The sequence below is a fragment of the Cavia porcellus genome, unplaced genomic scaffold, assembly GCF_034190915.1.
Source record: "Cavia porcellus strain 051 isolate PalLab524CR breed Dunkin Hartley unplaced genomic scaffold, mCavPor4.1 scaffold_9, whole genome shotgun sequence".
NCBI lineage: Eukaryota > Metazoa > Chordata > Mammalia > Rodentia > Caviidae > Cavia > Cavia porcellus.
The window spans coordinates 54,581,612-54,602,889 of record NW_026947492.1 but is presented as its reverse complement, the minus strand read 5'-3'; the positions used below and the strand labels follow the sequence as shown (position 1 = coordinate 54,602,889).

Genomic DNA, 21,278 nt, shown 5'->3' with positions numbered 1-21,278 from the left:
CAGAATGGCTCACCATGCCTAGATTGTTTATACAAGTAACAAGTTTATGTTAAACACCTGGTTTTTTTCTGAGAGTCTACAATTTGGTACTCAGTAGGCAAGAGGGTGTCTATGTGGCCAATCCTTGATCAAAACCTTGGGTCTTGGTCTTTCTCCTGCTTCCCTGGCAGATTACTTTGGTGTGTAGCTATCCTTACAATGCATCTTTGGAGGAATTACCCACATCATGCACAGCTTGGCAAAGAGAAGCTCTTGGAAACTTGTGCTTGCCTTCCTTCCAAATGACTTGCTTTGTATCCTTTTGTAGCAATAAATCTTAGCCATAATGCCACTGTATGCTATACCCTGTCAGTCTTACCCCTGAGACTAGGAACACTTTGACATGGGTTCCAGGTTCTAAACTCCACTGCCAGGGGTCAGAGTCAGGGTGGAGGCTTAGAGTCCTTGACAGAGGAGATGATATAGTGGTTTACAGAAAGTCAGGTATTAAAAAGTGTTATGAGCTATAATTCTCTCTAAATGTGAATAATAATGGCCAAGCTGCCAGGGCAGGTTCTTGCAAACCTTTTAAAATTTAGCTGGGAAAAAAATGACACAATATTTTCTTCAAATGAAATCCATCCTTTAGCTCTCCTAAGTCTGGTGCTGAGGCAGTAAATGACAGAAGGTGGTGGATGCAGGTAGAAAGGAAGTTAAATCCTTTGGGTGTAAGCAGTTTCTCTCTTTGCTGCCAAGCAAGAGATGCCTAGAGGTGTCTTGGTCTAACTGCTGTCTAACTTTTCTGCCTAGCCCATTTGGTTCCTACTTGAAGGGCCTTTCTGCATTTTCACAGCCCACTTCACACCCGAGATGGCTCTTCTCTCCTCCTTCCACCTTTACAGGCAGCTGGAATTGCAAACAGTTTCCCTTTGTTTATACCATGCTTTGAACCTTGCTTGTTCCTGTTTGGTACTCTTATTTTCTTCTTGGAGGTGCGCTTGGGGAAGCAATTTATTTTGTAGTTAAGGTTCTACAAAACCATGCATGGCGAACTCATTTAGGAGCCAGTCTGCAAAGTGGGGGTGGGAAGAAAATTCCTCTTTAGTTTTTGGAATATAAAAGATTTGGCTCTTCAGTTGAAGGGAAGTATTTCTTCCAGAAGAAGGCTCTATCTCACACTGCAGACTTGGAAATCAAACCTCTTGGAGCTCTTTCTCAGTTGGCCCTGGTACCTAGGACCCATCTTGGGAGTTCAGAGCAGGGCTGGCCAGCTGCAGGAAGACCGCAGCAGTGGTGCGTGGGTGTGGAGTCAGATTCACCCCAGTTAAATCTTATCTCCCTGCGCTCCAGCTGTGTGATATAAAAGCCTTTCTAAACAATGTGAGACTGATAGCTACCTCAAAGATTGTTGCTAACATTAAACAAAATGTGAGAACACTTTGTGAATTATGAAGTGTTGTAAAATTAATAATAATAAAAGCATACACTTACGTAGCATTCCTATGCGCCAGCACTTTTTAAGTACTTTAACTCTCCTAATTCACTCAATTCTTACAACTACCTTGTAAAGTGGATACCAGAACTGTCTTATTTTACAGATAAAGAAACAAGCATGGAGAAATGAAGAGAACTACTGTGCAACAAGAGGTAACATAATAATGGAAGAGGAGGATCTGATCCCAGTCAGTCCGGCTCCAGAGTCATACTTAAGTGTGGGTTACTCAGTGTTTTTTGGAGAGGCTTGTTTGGTGTGTAGGTACCTTTTTAACATGCAAATGTAATGGTAGTCATTCACTTATTCTTGTCTCCATCAGGCAACATGGCAAGAGGTTAGAGCTCTGGATTTAGATGGCCCAAAGCTAAGTATTATCACTGGGACTTCCTGGCTGGCAGGTTACTTAGGATTCTGAGTCCTCAATTTCATCATTCATAAAATGGGAAGTAGAAGCTCTATGTTTTACAGCCTGAGCACAGAAATTAAATAAAACAATACATGCATACTATGTGTTTCACTGTAAAAGTGTCATACATAGTAAATATGCTTGTGCTTACTTGACAGAGTTTGCAAGTAAAAAGAAATAGAGAAACGGGGAAGATGGTGGCACAAAGGAAAAAGAAACCACTAATGGGATATTAATCAGGAAACACAAGCTTTTCCAGACTTTCTTGAGGTCACTACTGGCAAGGTCTTCAGCTAACCGAACCATCTGTCACTGTGGCCATTCACTCTTTCCTGGGCACATTGAATTCTGTAGCTCAGGGCCCATCAATTGCTTGTCCTGCCTTCAACCTGGAGAGTCTTCTGGAGATATGATCTCTCCTTACAGCCTTCTGGGAATGTCCTGAGGAGGGACGCCTGCGTGGAGACCAGGCATGATGCTGCCGTAGTTGTGAAGCACTGGCCAGCGTGGCAGCACAACACTGTTCTTTGCTTTTTATCTTTTTTTTTACCTCACAGCTCTGAGATGGTACCTTCCAAGTAAGGCACTGGCACATATGCCCACCTCAAGCTCTATTTCCTAGGAAACCAAGATGGAGTCAAATTTACCAACTCAAATGGGCAGGAATTACATACAAACAAATTCTTTACAAACCAACTCTGATAATTAGTGGAGCAACCTTTGAAGGATCTTTAAAGCTCAAACATAGCAGACTGATTCTGAGATTATCAGTGAGTCAAGTTCATAGTTAACTCTCCAGGGTAAATGCAATACAAAGGTAGTTTCCAGCCAGACCCATAGCTTGTCCCTGTATGTCTGTCCTTACTGAATCAAGGAAGATATTTACCACCTTTACCCTTTCCATGCTTAAAACTTTTCTGATTCTTTATCACTTTTAGAAGGTTTTAAAGCCAGTAGTTTAGAAAGATCTCCTGCCATGATGAAGTCCAACTTTTCCCTCTAGCCTTGTCTCCTCCTAATCCCTCAAGTTTTAGCCATAACAAACCTTTGTTGTTTTCCTAAACAGTCCTCCCAGCCAGAAGTCAGATCTCAGCACTCCCACTGAGATCTGATGCTCTTCACTGTGGCTGTGTCCCCCATCACAGGCAGCTGGGCATGTTGCTTTGGAAATAAATATTTAGTGGGTTTGCACTGATCCTAGTTCCAGGGATTCCAAAGGAAATCACCCTCCCTGCACCACCCCCCTTTCACATATCCAAGCTATATGAGCCCCTAGAGTTCCCTTCACTCTTGTCCCATATGCTCCCCTCCAGCCTGAAGTTAAAGGAAAGAAAGCAGTCTCCATGTGGCAGTCCATCTGCTACGGCTGATTCACTTGAAATGAAATTTGTGGTAAGAATCCAGAATTTGGGGGAAGCCAAATTTCACTTGGCATGATAGTTTCATATGCTGCTCATCCATATTTGCCCTGGTTCCTCTCCGGTTACTTTGGTGTTAAGCAGAGATCTAGCTGGTTGGGTGAATCCAGCTTATGACTTATCAAGGTCTTGGAGCCTCCAAAGCAGCTCTCCTTGGTTGAGGATGCTCCTGCTGTCCTCATAGCCCATAGCTACTCCAGGGATGATTGGTTTCCAATGGCCATTTGCACAGGAGGGAGCTGGGAGATGGCAAAGAAAAGATGGCCAGCGTCTACCTACCCAAGTGTTCCCAAATTATCAGTAAACAAGACCTGGGACCGTGGGTCAGTGCATCAGATTCCAAAGGCTATCTTCTTTCAGGTGAGCCATAATGCTCTGCCCAGGAAGACCTCATTTTCAATAAGGGGCCCTAGAAACAGTAGGCCAAAGGTCTTTGTCAAAACTGTTACATCATAAATCATGAACATTTTCAACTCAGGAGGTTTTAAAGGAAGGGAATTAACATTTACAAGGTCCTGCTATGGGCTAGGCATCTCTTTTTAAACCATTTTTTGAAAATGAAATCTATGATAACAAATACATTTTACATGATGACCTAGTGTCAGTGCTGTGTGAAAAGTGTAATGAAAATAAAAACTTCAGAAGACAAAACTTAGTACATCTTCGGTTCTCTAGGCTGTTCCTTCCCATTTTATCATTATTTTAAATGATGGCGCTGAGTCACAGAATTTATTTCACACTTGGTTATGACCCATAATTTAGAAAACACTCTCCTGGCTCTCTAATGGATATAATTACCTTCCATTTTTATTATGGCCTTAGGGGTAGAATAGACATTTATTCTTACACTGTAGCTGAAGAAACTGAGGCTCAGCAAGATTCAGTATTCACACAAAATCATGTAGTTCCTATGTGGCTGAGCCGGGACCCCACCAAGCATAACCTGAAGGCCTGCTCTCCTTCCAAGTTACCTCACTGCCTGAGAGTCCCAAGATCTTATATGGTTAATGGGGCACACTAATGGCTACAGAGCAGTGATTGGCCCAGGGTCACAACAGGGCTGGTAACAGCCTAAAACTGAAACCAGGTTTACCCCTGACCTCCACACGCTATGCTGACACTCTGCTGCTGTAGGCAGGAAGATCTTTTTCCATCACTGGTAATGATCTTCCTTCCCTGTAGTCATCTTGGATTAGATGAAGTCAAAATAGCCCCAGTAACTGCCATCCCTGGACAAGGCTGAGCTCACTGTTGGGGAAAGGTACTTCTCCAATGTCTTCAGTAGGAATTTTGTCATTGTGCACATCACTGCTTCCCCTGGAACTGCAAGCCATGTTGGCTCAAATTAAAAGCAAGATTCTTGTTTGCTACACCGCTCTGCACACCCAGCGGGTCTTCACCGAGTTTCAAGAATGCAATCTATCTTAATTTAGCATGGCTTTGAATTGCCCTGACTCCTTTTTCTCCATTCCCAGTTCAGAAGCAGGGTGGGGTTGGATTGGTATTGCTCACAGAGCTGGCTGGTGGGAAGTGGATGTGGGGGCACTTAATCTGGGGCAGACCTTTTCTAGGAATTGCCAGGAATAGCAGCAGTATTAGTGGTAGTCAGGTGTCAACTCCCAGATCCCGGGAGATCCCAGTAGAGGCTGAGCCCCTGCCAGACTTCACAAAGGCAGCTTGAGGCAACTGAGCAGATGAAAGTGGCATGATGATGGTTAGAGGAAAGCCAAGATTATAACAAAATGAGATGGTGCCAAGAGTCTAAGATGAAGAGAAGGAAAGGCTGGGTGTGGGAGTCAGGCTGCAGGTCAGAAAGCAAGGTGGTAAGCAGCAGGGTGACGCGTGGCATGAGGAATGTCTGGGGACTCATGACTGAAGCTGTTGAGAGAGCTAGGGATGCAGATAGGGGAAGGGAGAGGGAGAGAGGGAAATGGGGAGAGGAGGGATGGATAGAGCAAGGGAGAGGGGAAAGGGGAAAGGAAAAGAGGAGAGGGGAGAGGAGGGGAAAGGGAAGAGGAGAGAGGGAGGGGAGAGAGAGAATGAGAATGAGAAAGAATGAACATGAGAATGGGAGAGAAAAGAAAGAAAAAAAACGGGACAAGCCAGTGCCTAAAGGACCCACAACTGGGCCAAAATAGCTGGGAGGGCAGGAGGGGATCGGATGTGAGTCTCCGTCCACATTTTCATCGCAAAACCTAACAGTACTGAGGTTATTGTCAATGTTAACAAGATCTTGGGGAAGGGGCAGGTAAAAAAACGTTCTAGAACATACGCAACCTTTGCTGCCTTCTTTGCACTGAGCAGTTTTGTAAGTTTTGATCACTGTTGGAACTCCAATACTTAGAGCAGTACTTGGCAGATAGTAGGCACTCAGGGAAGGGCTGCAAAATGCAGACAAAGCACATACTCAGAAACACAGCTTCCCAGCACCTCTGTCTCTATGCTTCCTGTTACACACATTTCCACTTATATTCCAGCCTGATGGAATACCCTTGCTGTTTGTCCACAGAGAATGCCTTTCTTTCCCCTCTGCCACAGTCCTTTCATCCCTCACAGCCTAGGGATCACTGCTTCTTACATGAAACCTCAGATAACTCCTCATTGGATGTTTCTCTTAAACCTCTACAGTCCTTACTCCAAATGTCTTTTCTCTAGCCTGTCATAATTTAAAGGTGGACCAGTTCAATCTCTAGGCTCTGATCAGCTCCGACAGGTTATTAATTTAGTTTATTTTGTCAGAGTTTCTTAGGCAAAGTAACTTATGTTCTGGATGCAGTCATAATTATCTCCTACACCTCATGCATTATATACATTTAGCTAGTAAAGACATGTTTTCACATAAACTATAGTACAGTCTATAGTACAAACTATTGAGTGCAGTGCTCAAGAAAGATAATGAGTACTAGAGAGGGACAGATCTGAACTCAAACCTCAGTTCTGCCACTTACTAACAATGTCCCTTTCAATAGGTCATCTGACCTCTTCCAATCTCAGGACCCTTGCCTAGAATACAAGGAAAGGTTAAGAATCTGTGGGCTTGTGGTCTGTATGGTCTCTTCTAATGCACAAACTCCCAGGTGCTCTGACTATATTAGGCCTTTCTACGTCCTCTGTGGAACTTGAGAGCTCATGACTTGCACAGGGTTTAAGTGAATAGCTGTCTAGCAGAACACTTTATTGTTCTGAAAATAGTAGGTGCCTCTTATGTCTGGGAGGAAGTATAGGCTGGTTCCCAAAGCAGGGAGTCAAATGTGAGGTCTTAATTTCTAGCCCCATGGACGGGATCCAACTTCCCATTCTAGAAGATAATGTCCTCTTGCTGCAGTTACAATAGCACTCTGACTACTCTGAATTTTATGAGAACATTTACAGATTTGTAAAGTTGAGTTTCAAGGATATGGGACCAGGTTAGGGAGAGAATAAATGGAGTGAAATTGGTAATGGGCTCTTCTCTTCCTGTGTTTTGGAGATGCTCACCTAATTTAAGGATTCTGAATAAGCAATTTGGCTGCCTAATTAGGTTAACCAATAATTTCTTTTTTGATACCAGGCTGCTTGATGATTTGGGGAGTAACTATGATTCTAGTTCATTTTTTCTTTTCTAAGTGAATTTCTCAATTTGCCTCTGAGATTAAGCATGGAGCAAATCTGCACTATTCCCACCATGCTTCTTTATGCCTTTTGGCTTATGCAATTGCTTCTCCTGGGAAAGCCTCTCCCAGACCCCTCCTGCTCAGTGAGATCCTAGCAGACCTTCAAGCCCAAGTACATAACATGTGCAAAGTGAAGGAGTGAGTCTCTGTACCCTCAGGGCAGAAGGAATGGCATCCCACAGAGCTTTAAACAATTAACACTAATAGCCAGCATGGATTAAGTGTCCACAGAGACCAGATGCTTCATCAGCACTGTGCAGGCTCATAGCAATACCATGAGAAAGCAAGTCACATGAACTTTGTATTTTTAAATTATTGTGATAAATTATAAGTGAAATTACAACACCTTAATTGTGTGTAAGTGCACAGTCCAGTGGGTTAGTACATTTGGTTGTACAACATTATCACTCTTCCTTCATCTCCAGAGCTTTCTCATCATCTCAAACTAGAACTCTGTGCCTACCGAACAATAGCTCCCCATTATTCCCTCTCTGAGCCCCTGGTAGCCTCTAGCATATTGTTTTTAAATGGGAAAACTGTAACTCAGAGAGGGAAAATGACCTGCCCAAGGTCTCATAGCGAGGATCTGGCACAACCAAGATATCAGACCAGACCTCCTTATTGGACTCTAAAATTAGTGTTTTCCTATCTATGACATGGCCATGGGTGATTATACTTCCATACCACTCCAACCCATACCGTTCATCTTGTTTCCACACTCTAGAGTAATCCCTGGCATGCTGGAGAAGCTCAACATAGTTACGGAACAAACTACGGAATGAATCCACTAAAGAGACAAGGTGTGATCCTGACCCAGGTTTAGAATGGAGCTCCAATTGCAAACTGTGCCTTCTGAAAACCATCTACTGAATGCTGACCCTGCACCTGACAAGCCAGCTCCTCTTTACCATCCTCCAACGTGCTGGGCCCTCTGGGCAGAAGGGGTTGAGGGCTAGTTCTGCCTGATGGCCCCTGAGGAAGAAGACTTGTATTTATGCTACCCAGTCAATTTTGTATTTATTTTAGATACTAAGCAGCAGCTTGAATGCTGCTGACATTAACCTTTTGGGGCAGGAATTGGCTTTAATGGACCCCATAAAAGTTATTATTAATGGCAGCTGTATGCAGCATCACTGTGACCTCAGCAAAAGCCTCCACCGCTGTCAATACTGTTGACAATTACTATTGACTAATGCAAGGCTGGGTGTAGTGGCAGAGTCAATGTTCCTGTGGCTAGAGGTCACTGGGGATTATGCTTTACATTTCTCATTTATCTGGCAAGGATCTCTGCAAAGTTGGTTGTACATACATCTGTAGTGGTCTCAATTGACAGTCTAAAACTCACTGATTCCAATGGAGGGAAGCACAAGGGTTGGACAACAGAGTCAGAGAGACCTAAGTTCTAATCCAAGGTTTTTTGATTTACTGACTGTCATATCAGTTGACTTCTTGGTTTTACCACCCAGAAAATAGGAATGTCCTTGTTAGGATTAAAGGTAATTGTATATGTGTAGCTGTAGGCCCTTAGCAGAGGTTGCGGGCTTTCCTTTATTCCTGAATAATGGCAAGTTGTAGCATGTCGTGTGGAATCATGTTGTTATGACAGTGAGATCCAAATTCTCATCAAAGAAATAGAAAGCTGGGAGCAGGTTAGATGTGAGAGAAAGAGAGGATGATGTGGAGAAAGGAGAGGAGGGAAGGACAGAAGGTGTGAAGCGGAGCGGAAAGGGAAGGAGAGCCTGAAAAGAACTAAGACTGGCCTAGGTCATCTAGAAATGTGGCAACATGCATAGTCGCATACTCCTAATCTCTTGATGCCTCAATTTTTTCCTAGCTGAGAAAGAGCATTGTGAACTTATGCAGTGAGTAAAAGTGAGCCATTGTTATGATTTTGGTCATTATTTTGACCCAAGTACAGCAAAGCTGTTAATGTAACTTCCCAGTTGAGGCAGGTGGATGAGTGTGCAGGCGCTCACCAGTGGCTGGGGTTGAGAAGTCCAGGTCTGCAAGGGATGCAGAAGCCAGAAGCCCTTTGTGAGGCTTATGTCTCACCTGCCTGCCTTCTCTGAGTTAGCTGAGCTTGAAGGTCCATGGCCAGTGTGAAATCAGACGATCCAAGAGGGGGTGGTGGTGGTACGGCAGGGGACCTGAGAGCCATCTCCTTTTTCCCCCACCAAGTTCTTCAGGCACATCAAGTGTGTCATTATCACTCAACAGAGGCTTAATTCAACTATAATTCAACTCTCAGGGAATATACAATAATGTGGGTGGTGTGTGCCTTACTCTGTCATGACTTTATGGAAAATGATCATTTGTCAACATGGCAAGATGACTTCAAAACAACAAACAACCCAAGTATTGTGCTGCATTGAAATTTATTAGCACTAGTAGGGTTAAATGAGTAAAAATTTTCAAGTCAAACAGGCCTGAGATCCAATCCCATTTTATTAGCTGTGTAGCCTACTCAGGATTCTTCGTATCTTTAGGATGCATTTTCATTTTGCTGTGCAATGGGGATAAAAAGTCTTCATCAAAGGACTGTTGGAGGAGTAAAGGAGATTCACATAGCAGAAGTGCTTAGCACTGTGCTTAGGTTCTGATAGTCAGCAGCAATGAACTATTCATGTTATTATCACTTTCATCTCATGCACCTTCATCTATGTACAGTACTTAGAGGCATAGGATCCTTGATCTAGAAGGGCCTGCAGGCCATTCAGCTTAGTTATTCTAAAAAGGTGTTTATTAGAAAACTGGTCCCTTCAAATGCTTTGAGAATTAAGGTTTCACTGGTTTGAGGAATACTGCATACATCCTTCTTTACTAATCTGTCCTTACCATGCACATAAACATCTTAAAGGCTTTGAGAAGTTTCACAGTAGAGAAACTAGCTTAAATTTGCTTAAGCCAGTGTTTCTCCCTTACTTTACCACAGATACTTTTCCCCTTCCAGTCTAAGACTCATCAACATTCCTCTGACATAAGAGATGCTGATTTCATTGAATTTATTCTATAAATAGGGAACCTGAGACCCAGAGGAAGGATGCGAGTTTCTCAATGCTACATCCCAGGCCAGTGAAGGAAGTGGGATTTCCTGTCCCCACTGTGGGCCCAGTTTGGGGTTGAGGAGGTTGATACTGCTAAACAAATGTCTAGGACCTGCCTCTCTCCCCTGCCCCAGCAATTACACAGGCTGGGAAACATCTGAGTCTTTGGGTGACACAATTTTGGAATTTTTGCCATACCTGGATCTTTGAGGTAAAGTTCCTAGCCTGATCTTGGCCAGGTTTGGTCCTCTGCCTGGCTAATCTAGGACTTGGTCCCCTGTGAAAGCAATCTAGGACTTGGTTTTGCATAGCCAGTTGGAGCCTCTGTTTTAGAGATTAAGCCCTCCAAGTCCTCAGCTCTGATCTGGCCCTGCCCTGCCCTTAAATTCACAGGCAGTAGCAGTTCCTGAACTTGGTGCTGAAGGCCTTGGCGTCTGGGCTGGCTCTGTCTATCCTAGTTCACACGCCCTTTCCACACCCAGTGTCTGGTTGCTCCTTACGTGTGCAAACACCTGCCGATTCCCATTGGGCTTCCCAGAAACAAAAGCCTATGCCAGGTGGCACAGTTGTCCTGCAGTTCTGCCATTCTTCCCTTGTTTTCAGTGTCAGATCCAGCAGAACCCTCCTCAGTGCTGGCTCACTGTGCCCAGAGGTTGGAGAGGGAACCAAAACACAGAGGAAAGTGAGACTCCATAGCTCAGCTCCATGCAGGACTGTGCCTAACTCAGAGCCCCTGCAAGCAAGACCTGACAAGATATTCCAAGAGAAAGGAAGAAAATTCTGGAACTGGCTGCTTCCCCTAACCAAGATGAGGCCAGCAAACTAGTTGCTCCATTTCCTCCTATAACGTCTTTGGGCCCAGAAAGAATTGTGGATGTTTGAGTGAATAAAAAGTCTGTTGCCAGCACTTCATGAGGTCCTGGGGAAACCAAGTCAAAAACCTCATGTTTTTATTTTTTAAGCTAATTTTTTAAAATCTTCCTTTTAAGTGATAAACACTAGTTGTGTGTTTTTGTGGTATACGTTAGGATGTTTTGGTGTGTGTATGTTTACAACTTGGAATGATTAAGTCAAGCTAATTAATGTGTCTATTACCTTACATACTTACCTTTTTTGCATAGCAAGAATTAGTTCTACTCTTTTAGAATTTTGAAGTATACATCACTACAGACTAAGCATTTCTAACCTGAAAATCTGAAACTTTTGAGCATTATGTTAGACTTCAGAGATTTTAAATTTCAAGTCTCTGGATTAGAGGTGCTCAACCAGCAAAATCTACAAAAATATTCCTAAATCTAAATAATTCCAGCTTTCTGGTCCCAGATTTTAACATAAGTGATACTCAGCCTGTATTGACTGTAGTAAATATGTGTAATAAGATCATGAAAATTTATTTCCTCTAGGTTTGGTAGCCTTTGAGCAACATCTCTCAACCTCAAGTTCCAAGTCATCCCAAAATAACTGCTTTTCATTGAAAACCATTCTGTGATCAACATAAAATACTAGGATGGGACAAAGTCCCTGGAGATAACCTCAGACTGTAGAGCAGCTGGGGGGCTGGAGATTGCAGGTGCAGGCCTCAGGCAGGGCTAGACCCACACATTAGAGAGAGGACAGGCCATGAGGGAGCCCACTCTCTTGGGCTCCCTGCTCCACCACAGGTACGGAGTACACAATACCTTAGCCCCTTAGGCATGTCCTTCATCTAGAAGGAAATAGTAGTGACCCAGTCTCTGATTATGTCATTGATAGGTGGCGATTTCATGGGACTATACCAAAGGCCTTGACTTTTGACCACTGAGAGAGAAGTAATTTTTCACCAACTTCACCAGAGCCCCAAATGATGCAGCAAAAAAAAATCAATATTGTAATTAAAACCTCAGGCTCACAGCCCAGGCGCTGGCACAGGCCAAGAGGGCCACTCACCAGTCTCGGTGTTCTCATGCTCAGTGTCAGTGAGGGTGAGATTGGAGTTGGCCCGGCTGGACAGACAGGAGCTGCGCCCCGATCGTGTGCTCCGGCCCCACAACCGCACAGGGTGCTCCGGGGACAGCACGGTGTCAGCTTCCATGTCAGCATCGGAGCTAGCCCCCATGGAGTAGCCACAGTGAGGGAGCCCCACATCTGTCCGGTAGAGGGTTCCATGAGGGGGTGTCACCTCACCCAGCCCCAGCTCCCGCAGGCTGAAGTTGGCTCCTGGGAAGAGAAACAGGAGAGTACAGTTAATGCCCTAGTCCAGGCTCACTGCTGTTCTTTGAGCTCACTGTGGTTTATAGTGCCCAAGTTGGCATCTTGGCTAAGGGACTTCTGTTTGCTGGGCTCTTTCTGCTTCTTACCCAGATGTGCTGTATTTTTCTTTTCTTTTTAAAAATATGGTATGGGTTTGAATCCAGGGCATTGGAGGCAAGCACTTGAGCTACCTGTAGTCCAAAATAAGCTGTATCTTTTAAATTCAATTCAAGTACCCTCTGCTCTGCCAAGTGCCCCTCCGCACCTACACTTGTGTGGACTTCATTGCTGCTTTCCCCCACCAGCCACCCAGCCTTGACCCAGTTCTACCACACAGTGGACTTGTGGGAAGGTCTGTCCTATCTTCTGGAGATGACCTCCACTATGGCAGGCACCAGGTTGCTTAGAATGAAATCCAATATTCAGAAAAGACTCAAACTGTTAAATTCTGTGGAGGGCTTCAGGGCTCTTCTGCCAAGGACCACTTGTCAGCAATTCCATAGTGGGGCAAAAACCATGAGACTTACATGACACCCCCTGGAAATGGAAGTTCCTTTCTGCCAGGTCAGGAAGGCTTCAAGCACAAGAGGGAAGAAGATGGTGACAAGCAGAGACAAGTTGGCTTTGGTGCAGAGATAGGCTATGTCAGCTGCTTCTCCACGCTATGGTTGCTTTAAAATAAACCTAGCTGAACACAGTCAGCCTGGAGAACTAGAGATCAAAAGTGCCACTCCTAGTTGGCTTCTCCTTGCCTGACCTGCCTTCAAAGTAGCCATCAAACAAGAGTATAGAGATGGCGGTTAAGGCAAGCAGAGGCCCACTGGGCCTGGCATTCTCGACCTCTGGTTTTCAAGGTTGATTATTTTCTGACCAAATTTTACTTTCCAGGAAAGAGGGTAGGTAGGGTTGTGATGGGGCAGTTGGCAGAATTAGGTCTCTGGAGAGCGCCAGAGAGTCTAGCAGTGCCCAGGATTTAGGCTGGGTCTATTACTTACTTTCCTGTCACTGGGAGAGAATAACCAGCAACCACAATTTAAATGAGGACAGTTTATTTTGGCTCATGAAATTCACAGGACTTAGTCCACAGTTGGTTGGCTCCAAGCAGAAAATATATGGCAGAGAGGCAAGGTGGAGGGAAGTTGCACATCCTATGACAGCCAGGGAGCAGAGGAAGAAGAGGAGCTGGTGACAGGAATACACCCTTCCAGGTTACAACCACCGTGACCCACCTCCACCCAGACCCCACCTACTCACAGCGCATTCGGTTACTGACTTCATCAATGAATGGATCCACTGACTCATTCACCCCTTGATTCATTTACCTTACAGATCCCTGAGAGATTCTTGGGGGACATTTTAGATCTAAGCTGTGATACTAGGTAACATGTGGGTAAAAGCAGTTTGTCCAGGGGTTAGGATCTAACAAAGGAAATGCAGCCTTCATAGGAAGCAAAGCTCCCTTCATTCCTCTTACCTGTTAATTCAGTGTCTATTCAGGGCCTGCTTCTCTCAGTTTCTCACATTACCAGGAGTGTCTTGTGGCATAAGGAAGAGGCTGTGGGGGTCTTACCCAGTTAAGCTGATGATCAGGGAAGATGGGCTTATAACTAGGCATCCGCATGCAAACCAATGCGAGCTGGCCCTGAGCCTTTACTGCATGTAGCAATGAAGAGGGTGTGGTGCCTGACTTTACAGAGCCTTCAGTCAATCAAGGAGACACAAACAGACACATGATTTAGGGGTGAAGTTCAAAGAGAGGAGATCCATGAAGAGTGTTCCGGGAGCACAGAGGCAAGAGATGGGACTGCTGGGTAGGGAGGGCAGAGAAGAGGTTTGTGGATGACAGTGAATAGAGAGAGAGAGAAGACAGAAGAGGTGGATTCCAAAGCCTTAGAAGCATTTGGCCACCAGGGATGGGACTGTACAGACAGGTGAGCGTGCAGAGGAAAGGGAGAGGGGCTGCTACAGGGCAGAAGACAACCAGCAACAATGGCGTTATAGCTGTGTTTCACTCTCATCAATAACTCTGTAGCCCCTGAGTGTTTCAACATCTTTGTGTCATGTATTTCTCACAAGCGCTACTAAGCAGGTGCTCAGCAACAGACAGTTAAATAAACACACAAACAAATACACCCCACCAGTACTTTGGGCATGGATAAGGGGAGCCCTTCCCTCCTTTTCCTGGAGAAACCGAGTGGGATTCTGTGGCCTTTGCTAGCAGGCTGTGAGGCTGAGGAGCTGTGCCTGAGCCTGTTTCCAACCCCCAACCCCACCCCAGTGGTCCAAGCTGAGACAGCCTTGGCTTGAGGTCAAAGTCATGAAATACTTCCACACTGGTGGGGAAGTACTATAACTGGTATCCAGATCCCCACAGCCTCCCAGACTCTGCACTGGCTACTACAGACCCTTCCTTAAATGCTTTTCCCAGTCTCCCAACATCCAGTTTTACACAAATGCTTAATGTCTGCAGGCGCCACACAGCAGGGGCTCCTGGGCTCTGCCTGTGGCTGGGCAGACATTCTGACTCTCTGGGGTCTGGACCAGAAAAGCTGTGACATATTTTGAATATCACCCCTGTGTACCATGCTTCAAGCTTTCATCTTATTTTGCTCTCCTTTTAAGAAAAAAGAAAACTCCTAATTGGGCCTTCAGTCCCCCAGTTGGCTTCCCACCCTGTCTGTCCATCCCTCTCCCTGGCTGCTCCCTGATCATACTTTCCACTCTTCTGCCCCAGCCCATCTCTGTGCTCTGCTGAGCACGCCTCTCAAGAGAGGCCACTCACATGTCAGGAAGAAAGACTGTTCCATACAACAGTCAAATTTATTTGCCATAAACAGCCTGTGCTGCACTGATTTCCATATGGTTTGCCTTGCCCACCCATTAAGCAGCCAGAATTGGTGTTGTCTACACCAGTTAGCTGAGACATTTTGGAACTAAAGAAATGCAAGGTCAGGTACAAATTTAAGGGGTTAGCAAGTCTGTTGAGGGAGCTAGCCCCTCTCATAGGTGAGTTTGGGAGATTTGTTCCATCACATGTACAGTCCTCATGGTCTGTTTGCTTTGTGACCTTTCAACCTCTTTCCTGAGAGCCCAGGACGTGGGTTGATATCTCATCTCACTTAGCATCCAGCTGTGCAATCTAGGACTGGTAATCCTCTAAGCTTCAGTGTTTTTGTCTTCAAGTGGGGTGACTTGCTATGTTTATGGGAGTTTTGATGATCTCAGATGGTCATTTGTAAACCACTATGCATATACCTGTATGTGAGATGAGAACACTTCTTATTTGTGACTTACAAACACCAGAGTGAGCTCCCTTTCTTAGTGAGCCTCATGTGCTAGCATCACATCTAAACCAAGGGCTGGTTGGGCTGGGTCCAACATAGGCAGGAAAGAGCAGGAGGTAAGCTCTGAGATATTTTATCTTTCTCTTACCAAAACTCAGAGATAATCAATAGCACTTAGGAAGCATCTGTTCCATGTGAGGCACTGGTATCCAGTGCATTATTTAGAGTTATCATTCCTTTGTGCAGGTGAAGGAACCAAGGATGATGACAATGGCACAGCCAAGATTCAAATCCAGATCTGTCTGATGTCTGAACCTGAGCTCCTAACAACAGGCTGAGGAGATGAGAGGCCCTCATGTTCAAGCCTGACATGGCTCACTCATGGATCCAAGCCTGTGGGTGGGGATGGGAAAGTCTCAAGATACATAGGTACTTAACGTTGATTTGCAGGAACATGAAGAGACAAAAATGGGCAAGAGTATGACCAATGAATAGGTGTCTGTTTGCTGTGATAGTTCTTGTATGTCGCCCAGTGAACTGAGAATTTAAAATGAAGTCTATCAGTGTGGTCTATCTGTGAAGTCACTTTGTGCATGACTGCCCCTCTTATGTCTGTGATCTTGGGCAAATGAGGCAGTCTGAGGCTGTTGTAAGGATTAACTAACACTGTCAAATGTGTATAAATGACATGTCCTAGTGTTCTACTGACCCTGTCTTGGAGGGGAGCAGGGCAAGGAGCAGAGCGGTGAGCTACACTGACTGTAAGGGATGGCTGGTCACCCACCAGGCCCCAGGGAGAGTTTAAGCCTCGCTCTGTAGGCAAAAAAATAAGAATCTCCAAAGTGCCAGAGTTGGAGACACCTCTTGCTGTGGGTGTGGGAGCAGTTTAACAGGGATGGGCTGTGCATAGTGGGGTAAGGAGAGGCAGAGGACAAAATGGTCTAGGATAATGATGGCGAACCATTTAGAGCTTCAATGATATAAATGGCATGTGTGCCATAGGTTCAACACCACTGATCTAGAAAGACAGAAATGGTTCTGTTAAGGTTCCCCAAAGCCAGGTTCAGAAGCTCAGTGTGAGATACATGGAGTTTCCCCAAGCTTCATTCTGATGTAGGCTTGCTGAGTGAATAAATACCAAAACTGAGGACTAACATGCATTCCATGCTTACTTGGTCTATCATGCCGCTTAGACATGTCACTTCATTGCATGAGATGCTCACAAACCGTGGTAGTAGGGAGTAGGTCCATTTCCATCTAACCTAAGTCTTGGAGGACAGCCTGACTCTGGCCATCTGACTGGAGTCCAGCTCTCTACCTTAGCTATGCTAAGGGGGTGAGTGAGAATATGACCTGAGAGTGAACTGAGTGCAGGCTTGTCCTATGTGCTGAATTAGCAATGATTAGTTTCACCCTCCACCTCCACTTGCCTCCCAGCTCACCTGAGCTGGTCCTGCACGCAGCCCTCCCTCCCTCACCTGCACGGCAGAACTCCTCGGCCTCCTGTGGCACCATGTCCTTGACGCGGCTGCCATAGGCAAGGCGGGCATCCTGGTCGTAGGCCTTCAGGGTCTCACTGGAGCTGTAAGACTTCTGGGGTGCTTTGCCCTCCTCACTGTCAGCGGATGAGCTGGTGTAGCGGCGCTCGGCGTCACGGCGCCGGGTCAGTGAACGATAAGGTTTCCTCTCCTTCACATCCATGGCCTCCGGCCCACACTCTTCCACATCCACCAACTGGGTCCTTGCCGCACTCAGGGCCACGTCTTCTGGAGCCAGAAACAAAGAAAGGAGTGAGCTGTGGTCATCCAGAGGCAAAGGCAGTGCAAGGGTCCACCCTGGGGTGTGGATTCACTGTAGCAGTGAAGTGTGTGAACAGTGAGACTGCAGAGGCAAAGGAACTGCTCTACCAACACCAGTGGCACTACTGGTCAGTAGCAGAGGGCACTGACACCTAGGTCTCCACTGATGAATCCTGTCTCTGCTACTTAGCCTTCCACTAGCTGCTCCACTGTTCTCCAGGGCTGGCTATCAAGAGAGTTGATGACCAAGGCCAGAAGGCACTGATATTTAGTATTGTCTGAGCCAACAACTGTCTCAGTTTGTTCCTCCAGTGGGCACAGGGTTTGACCCAGAACTCTTAAGGGCTCCATAGGAATTTGTAAAATTATATATATATATGTATTTTTTGACAGGTTTTTACTAAGTTGCTAAGTTGCTCAAACTTGTTATCTTCCTTCCTCAGTCTCTCAGAGTGCATAAATATTTGTTTAATCAACTACCTCACTATACCCATCTGACAGGTGAAAAAACTGGGCTTCAAAACCTCCTTTGAGGTGGCAAGTACTAATTGGAATCCAGGTCTCTTTGGTTCTAAGGCCTGATTTTTCCTATTCTGTCCTGTTTCTGAGACTTACAACATCCCTCCCTCTTGTACCTAAGACCTATCAGTCTCAGCAGTGCTGTCACCAACATCTGGAAGCACAGGACTTGTCCCTTGGGCTGGTGTTGCTGGGGTGTAGAGAGGTGGGGAGCTTCTCACTGGCCTTGCTCTGTCCCCCATGCCCAGACCGATAGCCAGCAGGTTTTAGCTGTGTTCTCTTTGTTCTTTTCTCTTACATCTTCCTCCAGATAGCAAACCCAACCCCTACTGGGTCAGCACCTAAATACAGGAGGAAAGCATTTTACTGTTCAGGAGACATAGAAGGCCTCTTGCTTTTCTGGAAACATCCACCTACCCAGTTCTGGCTTTCAGTGGTTCCATGTTTCAGAGCAACATGGGCACACCCCATTCCCTTGCTTTCTTGTCTAATCAGAGGCATAGCATGACAGGAGCTCAGTGATGAACCATGTGGATGTGGGGGTCTCAGTGCCTGGGCCTCTGGTGGCTGCGGCCTCTCATTGCTGCCCATTTGGAGTGTGTGTAGTCGATGTCACAAGAATTTTTAGGACATGCTGTAAATTTGCATTTGGATGTAAAATGCATGGTTTTTAAAATATTATCTTTTTAAAAAATAACAGAGAAATGCTTTGTAGGCCAAATGAAACACCCCAGTGGGGCAGATTTAGCCTGAGGACTAATGGTTTGGGTTGCGACCACGAATGTCTGAGGCAGCCCTTGAGATATTCTCTTCCTTCTGAACACCTCACAGGTCCTCTTCAGGGTGGGTGTTAGCTTGGCTCCAGTGCAAAAACTCTGCCTTGCTAAAGAGCCCCTTAGACCCACTCAAATGGCAACCACTTCTGCAAGGGAAAGGTCTGGAGTCACCATGGATGTCTATGGGACTTGTGGGTGCCAGTCATCTACTGTACACTTCCTCTTAAATAGTTCTCACATTTTTTGAGGAGTTCAAACACTTGTGATTTTATTGGTGTCTCGTAGTAACCATGAAGCATATAAAACAACTATCTTATTCCTGTAGTATACATGGTAGATGGAACAACAGGGACCCACGGCCACATAGTCTCCTGCCTAGGATCATGGGCTAGAGATTTGACCTACGATACACAGAAATCAAACCATGACTGGGATTCTGAGCCATGGCTCTGTGCTCTGCAGTGTTGATGCTTAGCCTCTGACTCTTGCTGGCAAGATGATGAACCTTCCTGACAAGAAGGACTGCAAAGAAGCCAGGTGACAATGCCTTCTATTGCAGGGCCTTCAAGGCTTCTTGACTGCAATTCATACTGGAAAACCTTTACATCACGATCTAATGCACACATTGATGTATATGAGTGTGTGTGTTGTTTATTCATATAAGATGGAAGCACAAGATTCACTCTGAACTTTCCTATTTCACTCCTTTTCATTTTGTTTTAAAGGCTAATAACTCTCTAAACTATCATGACTTGGTACCATATTTTGACCCAAAGCCTTGTTGTGCTTTGGTTTAGATGAAGTTTTATGGCAACTGTTGCTTCTGTACACTGTGGCCCTCCCTTCTAACTCAACAATGCTGATCATAATAAGCATTCAATAAATGTTAATCATCATAGTCGCTAATAACTCATAATAATAATATTTGCAATAATAGCTCATATACTTTTATTAGTCCCTAATGTTTATTGTATTTACTTTTAATAGGTATTATATGTGATAATTTTTAATCTCTATGCCAACCCTGTCCATGTGCATATTATAATTATCTGAAAATTGCAGGTGAGAAATTGTGAGGTTAAATAGCCTGTCTGGGGTCACACAGCTCTTGCTTGGTAGAGCCAGAGTTGTGACTAAGGGAGTTGAATTGGGCAGGTGGATATAATCTCAAATTGGTCTTGCCCTCAACCTGCTTATGCCTTTCTGGCCACCCTGCTGAGCAATCAGGATGGATTCGTTTCCTAGCCAAAATGAAGGTTCCGTGTCTGGACCATCTCACCAAGGTACTTGTTCTCTGCTGAACATCACTTCTGTGGCCTCTCTGCCTTTGAGTGTGAATTCCAGCACTTCACATGCAAGTAACTAGATGGTGTTTTCATGTCTGCCTCTTCCCAGGACTACAATTTCTCAAGAGCAGTCCTGGGGTCCATAGTGCTCACAAACTGTTTACTGAGCGAATAAAGGAAGAAAATTGTTTGACATTTCCTTCATTCTATGTTGCCAATCTTAAGTAACATAAAATATTGGTAAGTCACTGTAGGCTGATATGTGTTAGGTATATTTAAGGCTGAATTGGAGGCAGTGCTTTGATATATTCTTTTTAAATCTGAAAGGTAACCTGGCGTAGAAGCATGTGTCCCCATTAACCAGCTGTGTGATCTTAGGAAAGTTATTTGACTTCTGTGTGCTTTATTTTCTTATCTGTAAAGCCTCCCAGGGTTATTTTGAGGATTAAATGTATCAATGCATGTTCCTGGTGGCCAGGCATGGTGGCACATCCTATAATCCAGCACTTAGGAGGCTGAGGTAGGAGGATTGCCAGGAGTCTGAAACCAGCCTGAGCTACTTAGTGAGTTCAAGGCCAGCCTGCATTACAAAGTGAGACCCTGTCTCAAAAAGACCAATGCTCAATATATGATAAGTAGTATTGTCATCAGAAAAAAATTTAGATATTTAAGAGGCATAATCTAAAGATTCCAGGTAGGTATTAGTTATAATTGGAGATGGTACATCCTCCCAGAGGGGTATATTAATAAAATTGAGAACAATTTCAGGGTGTTAAATTATAAATTTTTCATGTCAGTGTTTGGCTGTTGACTAGAGACACTAGCTTTAAAGCAAAGAAGTAACTATAAATTACTAAGGGCAAAGTCCTCCAACTCATAGTTTCTCTGTCTCAAAACACAGGTGGGGTGACAAGGTTCATCTCTTTTCTTTACAGAATTTAGTGTTAATGTAGTAATTCAGGAAATAATTTTAGATCACACTCAAATGGCATTGAATAGAAACAAAGGTTGAGGGTGGAGAGGAGTAACAGTGGAGCACATCTCTCCTTGGAGCGGGTTTTCCTCTACACTGACCTGGGGTCCTTGGCTGGAGGGTAGGAGGCATGCAGAAGGACACCCCAGTTGGGCCTCATGCTCTCCCAGTCCCTAGGTGCAGAGACACAACCATGTGGAACACAGCCCAACTGAACCATGTTTGCTCTTTTCTGGCCCACTGCTATGATTTGAGCATGTCTGCCAAAAATTCACATGTTGGAAACTTCAAATTCATATGTTGATAGTATTTGTAGGTGGGGCCTTTAGAAAGCAATGGGGGTGAGATGAAGTCACGAGGGTGGGCCCCTAGGGTGGAGGAGTGGCTTTAGAAGAAGAAAAGATGCCTGAACTTGCA

General features: G+C 44.9%; 1 protein-coding gene across 20 annotated transcripts in view; it reads right to left on the bottom strand.

The window, feature by feature from the left end:
* The window catches only part of Tenm4 (teneurin transmembrane protein 4), a 2,788,855-nt gene that overhangs the window by 368,669 nt on the left and 2,398,908 nt on the right, over positions 1-21,278 (bottom strand). For 17 of the 20 annotated variants that reach the window (XM_063256396.1, XM_063256398.1, XM_063256401.1 and 14 more), the window contains 2 exons: positions 16,987-17,274; positions 11,922-12,191 (listed from right to left, as the gene is read on the bottom strand). In XM_063256396.1, the coding sequence (XP_063112466.1) occupies positions 11,922-12,191; positions 16,987-17,274 (558 nt within the window). The remainder of the gene's footprint in view (positions 1-11,921; positions 12,192-16,986; positions 17,275-21,278) is intronic. The other 3 variants (XM_063256402.1, XM_063256400.1, XM_063256392.1) reach the window with 1 other exon arrangement.